Below are 7,554 nucleotides of genomic sequence, written 5' to 3' on the forward strand. Positions count from 1 at the left end.
ACAAGAAGAACACCTGGGCCTCCCCACATCGTGGCAGATGGAGGAGCGACCACACGCCCACTCAGGAGCCGGAGTTCTCCGCTCGGTGGGGCCAAACATAACAATAACCACTCGTGGCGCCGGACAGCGCTTGCACGCTGCTCTGCGCTCTGCAAGAAGGAACATATGAGGAGATGCACGGTGGTCACCTCACAGTAAGAGGGGCCCGGGTTCGAACCCCGATCCCAGACGGTCCTTCTGTGTGGAGTTTGCACGTTCTCCCCATTCTACCCTCCGGGTTCTCCGGCTTCCTCCGACAGACCAAAGACATAAATTGCCCGTAGGTGTGAATCTGAGCGTGAATGGTTGTCTGTCTCTATATGAGCCCTGTGATATGTGAACCCTGCTTTCACCCTATGTCGGGTGGGATCGGCTCCAGCGACACCGCGACCCTAAATAGGATAGGCGGGTCCGATAATGGGATGGAGAGGAACGTATGAGTGGTTTTCAAATTTCCTACACCTCACAAGTGCCAGCAGCCTCTTTTTTTATGTTTGTTTTATTCAGGCCATCACAGTATGGGGATGAGCTTGCAAACACTTGAAACTTGAGGTAGGTTGTGGCCCAGTCATATTATGATAGTTATTATGATAGTTATATCTATGACTGGGCCACGATCTACATCAGAGGTTAAAGGGCTCAGACTTGCAGAGCGATCGGGTCAGTCAATCCATTTCGAACACATTGAGGTGCATCTGTCTCGTGTTCAGGCCCCTTCAATCAGTTGATGCTGGGTAACATCTGGAGGAATCATTGCAGGCAGAGAGCTCCAGGAGAAAATGGCGGTATTCTCCCTCCCTCTGCTGGACGTGTGCAGGCAGTGCTGCTCTCAAAGCTAAACTCGAACACCAATTATGTTTGATAACAGGCAGCACCTTCAATAACACATTTCTTTCTTTTTTTTTGGTGAATGTTTCTGATTTTTTTTCTGTCTTTCAAACGAGATTGAGAAAGTCTTCTCCATTTCTGTTTTTTTTTCTTCGAAAGTGTATTTAATCTGATAACTTTGTTTTGGGGCAAGCTAAACACACTTACAATAAAGGTTCAGCAGTTGTTGTTGTTGTTGTTGTTGTTGTTGTTGTTGTTTTTACTGGAGACCGTTATTTAAAAAAAACGCATTGAATAAAACACAAAAAATGTGGTAACAGTTAGACCACCGGAAATTAAATGAATTACTAGAAACAAGAAAATAGGATTGTGTACGTGCTTTTGTTAATGTTACACAGTTGCACTATTTAATATGGAGATAAACAGTGAGATGTATTTATTCAATTAATTCAAATAGGAAACTAGCATATTGTCACACAGATTAAACCCACGGTCGTTATTACAGTCTTTTAGACCCTTTACATAATGTTAGTATGATGTTGACCCGAACTACTGTGTAGAAACCAAACAGTGACCTGAGACGTAGAACGCTAAGTGGAACAATTCCAAGAGAATTTACAGCATCATTCATCGGTTCAGCAAAAAGTTGGAGGTGAGAATAATTGACCACAAATGTCGGTGTAAAAAAAACAGAGACTAGGATTCAGCGTGGTCCATGCAGCGTATAGTTAATTAGACGGTGGACTTTCAAATTAATTCACAGTTTGTTTGATTCAAAAGAACATCAGTCACATTGGTCCTACACAGTAATAGGATTTTACGTTAATGGAATCTGTTGTGAATGATTCCAATTAGACAGTTAAAACGGTGGCAATACTTGTGTTTACCACACACCTACAACCATTCACAGCTTATTGTGGGCCCTTGAAATAAAACCATATGGGACCTTATTAGCTGAAATATAACATCAGTGTGATTTAGCTGCTCCGTTTCACCAGGTTAAAATGTAATAATAATCTTGAATTGAGGTCCATTTAGGGATTTTTGTTTTATATTTTGTTTATGCTTCCAGTCACATCACACAGCCTTCCACAGCTGATGGTGTCATTATGCTGCCATAAATTGTCATTACGTGACCCCTGCATGTAGCAACTTAGCTATATCCACGACGACTGCGAGGTGTAGTTAGAATCTCCAATGTAAATTAGTATAATTGACCTTGAGTTACAATCATGTTGGGGGGGGGGGGGGCAAATTACAGTTTCCATTGTCTGGTTTTCTGCTATTTATATAAAAGGGGGCCCATTCTCTTGGATGTATTTCCGGGATATCAGAGCAGAGATAATAGGTATGACAAGATCCAAACCCGCCTTCTCCCGAAGGTACGGAAGCCGAGACCGCTACATTAAAACGTCGTTTATTAGTGCATTTTTCGCGTGTAGCCGAATCAATGAATAAGTAGAGCAACATTTACTTATGACTGCACGGTCTGCTCACCCGGAATACAACGCGTCGGAGCAGCACCGGAAGTCACGGAGGCTACCCCTCTCGCTCCGCCGTATACTTTTATTCTTTGTACGCGTGAGGCGGACGTCGGCTTTTGGAGGACAGGTAATGCGCCGAGGTTATCCACGGCATCGGTTCATCCGAATCAAATCATGTATTACTGGACCACATTCACCCGAGACACGGACTTCACCATTCAGCCCTACATATGATTATATGTTGGTGCGTTTGCAATGGCTTCCGTTTTTTTCTTCTTCTGATCTTTTCGGTGTTTTCCGAAGCAAATAATAAGTTAAGCTACAAAAGCGTTTTATTTAACGTGAAGCGAACTTTACTTCCACCACAGCCCACTTAGCTCGCAGCACTTCCTTGAACGGCGTTCAACTAGAAATAGGTCGCTAACGTTTAAATTAGCTTTACGCCGACATTGTGGAAAGCACAACACGTGTTGGCTCTTATACAGCTGGAGCTCACAGCTAGCTAGCTAATATCAGTTCATCACGTGACGCTCTGTAGTGGCCCTTATTCAAGGGTTATGCAATTTGTTTTGTTCTTTAATATATGAAGCTTTTAACAAGCCACGATGTTGGTGTACAACGAGCCAGTAGAGGGCGCCATGGTACCGTTACGCATGTAAAGAAAGCTGGGTACCACTTTCTAAATCGCCCATAATGAAGGTTTTATGGATGATGGTGTTATAAACCATTCCTGTTTTTTACCCTTTACTAATACGTCATTTGCCCGTTTTTGACACATTTCTCTGGCTGGTAAATCACATTAAATCTTTAATTGTAAATGTTAATAATTTGTTGAAAATATTTTTGATCCAGATGCTCTGCAGTATTGTTCTACAAAATCAGAGGTCAATTTTAACTTTTAACTGGTCAACTAAGAAGCACACAATCTGAAGGAGGATAACCTACCAACCCCAAATTTAGCATTTATTAATACCGTACCTATAAAATATTTGTCAATTATTTACTAAACATGTATTAAGCCAGCAGTTAACAACTGGCCATTTTACCCGTCACCTGTTGCGTATCTGAAGAAAAAAATAACGAGGAATATAACAAATGTTTCAAAGTTTCTCTCTTCTTCGTTGTAGGTAGGACAGACAGACTCAACCAAAACATGTAAGAGCCTCTCAAACACAACAGAGTGTTGGGTGTTATTACTTTTGAGTAATACACTAATATATATATATATATATATATATATATATATACATTTATTTATATATATATATTGCTTTTCTTTTGAAGGTCAGGGTTGAAACATCACATGTCGCTGCCTCTGTCGGTGGGCGTCCTGTTGGTGGGCCTCCCGTACTCCATCTCTCTAGCGGCCCAGTGGCTTTATGGCTGGCCCAACAAGCCCGGATACAAGAAGTACATAGAAGCTCTGAAACCACGGTAACTTGTAAAATACCGTAGAGCTCTTCCTGTTGTTTTACTCATTAAGAAGAGTCAGTTATTAACCCTCTTTTTCCCCCCATCTTTGGCCTTTTCAACAGACGAATATACTGTTTGACCAGAGCTGTGCTGGAGACTCTCAAATATCTGCAATATGGGAGACTTTACTTTCAGTGGAAGTCGTGGTACAAGAATGAGGATAACCGCAAGCACTATGAGAAGGTACGTTCACCATGAGTCACAGTAGAAGTGTCTTTTCCATCGTAGGGGGTCAGACACTTTATTAAGTATTTAGAATGGAATAATAATTATCACACTGTTAGGTTTTCTGATCAGATTCCAACACTTGACTCGATGCGGTTCCTGGAAAATGAGTTCACAGTTTTGTCTGTTCGGACACAAAGGGCATCACATTCGGCCGCCGAAGCAACAAGCTGGACTTATACCACCCTCCGAATGTGGATCGGTCCAAAGAGGCGCCCGCACCGCTGGTGGTGTTCATCTACGGAGGAGCATGGGGCTCCGGGGACCGATCCATTTACTGTCTGCTGGCGAGGCAGATGGCCGAAGAACTGAGCGCAACTGTCATTTGTCCGGATTACTGCGTCTATCCAAAGGTGGGAGAACAGCACACACTGTACTCTGATTGGATTGTTAGATATGTGGGTCAGAATTGTAAAGACGTATAATTTAAAGCGGCAGATAAGGAAATTGAATCCTAAATGTCACTGACTGCTGGTTCCATCTGATTGCTGATCCAGACGAATGTTTTGGGCATGGTCCAGGATATTGCTGACTGCTTGGTCTGGGCCCAAGAGAGTGGACAGAAGTTCAACTTTGACAAAGTAAGAAATATGTATGTATGCTTGAGAAAACTTTCAGATTGTAAAACAGTAATATTGACCATTTATTATAAAACCGTGAAGGAACATTTTTTATAGGGTTCACAAATTCATATGAATACCTGTAGGTAGTCTACATTTTCCTAAAAAGATAACCACTAGTCAATTTTCATGCAACATTTAAAGTGTAACAACCCCCCCAAAAAAGGGGGTCAATGTTAGCTAGCTAACTAGACAGTGGTTAGCTAGCAAACAGTTTTCTTGTTGTGTGGACTGATGTGTCTGAAGAAATAAAGTTGAATAACTAAATACGATTTTTATGTGTGCAGTTCTCACAGTTCAAACTCATAACATGAATACATTTTCAACCCTATTTATTTATTTTTCCACTTGACCCAATCAGTCTAATCAGTTTCTAATGAAGTAACAAACTAATGTTGTTGGATTACTGATCCACAGTACAGTGTTCAGTGTAGATGATATGCCATTACACATGTCTTGGTTTTTTCTGCCATTCACAGGACAACATAGTATTAATTGGCCATTCGGCGGGTGCTCACTTGTGCGCACTGACCGCGCTGTTTCTCATCGATGCAAGAGAGGAGCTTTTCATCGAGGCAAGCAAGCAGAGGGATGTTATCGTGGCAATAAGAGGAGTCATCGGTAAGCACCGCCCTAGTTTCAGTGACAGTTGGGATCGTGTTCCGTGCTTCAGTAAACTCAACTTTAACACGTTTACTGCCTTTGTGGCACTCATGAATGTTCATGTTTTGATTGAGGACCTTATTCTATTTAATAAGTTTTTTTTCACAATGAAAAATGTTATTATCTTTCAATCTTATATTTTCCTTGGATTCATTGCTGGCATTTTTAAATTCTATTAGTATTTATTTATTGTTAATTCTACATGTTTCCCGGACAGGTCTGAGTGGCGTGTACGACATCATGGACCATTATGAGCACGAGCAGAAGAGAGCAGTGGAGTACGTGTCCACCATGCATAAAGCCATGAACGGAGTGGAGAACTTCCCATACTACTCACCGACACACTCACTGAAGCAGCTGAGCCGGGAGAAGCTGGACAGGTGAGAAAAAAACAAAAAAAGACCTTCATGAAACCTTTAACACCTATTATTATTATTATTATTATTATTATTTATTTATTTATTTTATTCACCCACGATCTTCTCTCTCCCCCCTCCCCTTGCCAGAGTGCCTCCTTTCGTTTTGCTCCACGGGACCGATGACATCATCGTGCCCGCCGAGTCGTCCGCGAAGTTCTCCGACCTCCTCACCTCGCTGTCCGTGAAGGTGTCGCTCTACCTGCTCCCCAGGGTCGACCACACCGAGATCGTCACCGACCTCATGGTGCCGGGCCGCCGCTTCTACCACCCCATCTACAGCTGCATCCAGCAGGAGTACAGGAAGCTGCTGGGGGCCTGCTGACAACACGTCAGATCATCCATTTTTCACTAGTGTTTACTGGTTGTGCCATACACTTACTTTATTTATATCGCCTGCTCTTCATAACTCAACATGAATCATACGTAGCCTTGATTTTTTTTTTACTCGATTGGGATGACATTATCATGAGTTATGTTTTTTTAATTCGATTATAATTTAGTAAATATGAGAGTTTGCGTCTGATTGACTTTTGAATCGACGCTCTTGAGAAAGAACATTCCTTGCGGACCGCGGTCTGGCTGACATCACGCTCATATTGTCTTGGAGATGTCAGCCAGTTTGAAGAGAACTGAAATGAATTCTTAACAGTATTATGAAAGAACACCGTGAAGCGTACTAATACATAATGCTAAAAGAGGAGTACAGTTACGACATGTCTTAATGACACTGCAAACATTTTTTATTATGTTTTTATGAAATGAAATTGTAATATATTTTCTTGACTAACTATTTATTCATATTAGACATTTGTTCTGTCTTTATGAATTGACTACAAATCTCTCGCGATACTATATATTATACTTATATTTGTTTGCCAAGCAGCAGCACTTACAGTAAGCCAATATAAACAATTACAAACAAATTATGTATATTGTTAATCACAATTGTATGCTTTATATATGAAAGTACATTGTTTTTACCATATGCTTGTTCCGTACATTTAACAGATATCGTCAGTAAAGGTAGGTAATAATTGGTAGAAAACCTAAATATACTTTGTTGCAAACGTACAAAAATCCATTGAAGCAGGCAATATCATGTAAGAACATGCACATGACTACATTAAAATACATGCAGTCTGAACACACTAGCATTTCATTAAACATGTATCTACATAATATACATACATATACATTTATTACATAAATGCTGCGGGGACTGGGCATAAACTGGAAATTACAATATTCATTGTTTTCCTTTGGCGGTTAGAATGTGTCAGTGGTGCCCAGATTATACTGAACTAAAGCTACAACCTTTTTCACATGTGCTATAACATAAAATCCCTATGCATATTGATTAGTATCTATTGTATGAAAAGGATTGAGCCATGAAGGAAGGCAGAATCATATCTTGTTGATAAGAAGTGGACAAAGTTTACGTGACATTCGTGGAATGCCGTTTTGAAGCCTCAAGAGAAGTAGTCATTTTCTCATCGACTTCTATACAATCTTATTTTTGCAACCAATCAGTTGCCCCATTAGAAACAATGCAGGTTAAAGGAACTTTCACTGTAGCTTCGCTTTTCAGACCCGGAGGTCACCGCCTGTCCAGAATCTTATATAAAAGCAAGACCCTCCTCAGCTTTATTAATATTTCCATTTGATTTGAAAATGTAGCCACTAGTCATTTTAATCTAAACTTTTATTACAGCCGCCATATGCGTGAACTGAAAAAAAATTTCAAATATTGGGGAATTATGAACATCATTATTTCTTGTTACCTAACTTTGTCTTTAGTTTTCT

The 7,554-nt window shown here is 40.7% G+C and overlaps 1 protein-coding gene across 3 annotated transcripts; it reads left to right on the forward strand.

Annotated features, from left to right (window-relative positions):
* Window positions 1-2,175: 2,175 nt before the first annotated feature.
* si:dkey-193c22.1 (uncharacterized protein LOC567837 homolog) lies at window positions 2,176-6,677 on the forward strand. 3 transcript variants are annotated; one of them, XM_034542592.1, is made up of 9 exons: window positions 2,176-2,215; window positions 3,479-3,506; window positions 3,636-3,785; window positions 3,887-4,007; window positions 4,190-4,402; window positions 4,547-4,630; window positions 5,149-5,290; window positions 5,550-5,712; window positions 5,839-6,677. In XM_034542592.1, exons 1-9 carry the CDS (start codon window positions 2,182-2,184, stop codon window positions 6,071-6,073), a joined length of 1,170 nt encoding a protein of 389 aa, XP_034398483.1. In that variant the 5' UTR covers window positions 2,176-2,181; the 3' UTR covers window positions 6,074-6,677. The 3 variants fall into 3 exon arrangements, with proteins under 3 accessions (XP_034398483.1, XP_034398485.1, XP_034398484.1); XM_034542594.1 differs by lacking the exon at window positions 2,176-2,215 and adding an exon at window positions 2,223-2,595; XM_034542593.1 differs by lacking the exon at window positions 2,176-2,215 and adding an exon at window positions 2,223-2,478.
* The last annotated feature ends 877 nt before the right edge of the window (window positions 6,678-7,554 follow it).

Source organism: Cyclopterus lumpus, chromosome 9 (genome assembly GCF_009769545.1).
Source record: "Cyclopterus lumpus isolate fCycLum1 chromosome 9, fCycLum1.pri, whole genome shotgun sequence".
Classification (NCBI taxonomy): Eukaryota; Metazoa; Chordata; class Actinopteri; order Perciformes; family Cyclopteridae; genus Cyclopterus; species Cyclopterus lumpus.

Coding starts and splice junctions, on each gene's coding strand:
- si:dkey-193c22.1 (XM_034542592.1), top strand. CDS start 2,182: ATGTATTTCCGGGATATCAGAGCAGAGATAATAG. Junction 2,216..3,478: donor TATCAGAGCAGAGATAATAG/GTATGACAAGAT, acceptor TCTTCGTTGTAG/GTAGGACAGACAGACTCAAC. Junction 5,291..5,549: donor GGCAATAAGAGGAGTCATCG/GTAAGCACCGCC, acceptor TTTCCCGGACAG/GTCTGAGTGGCGTGTACGAC.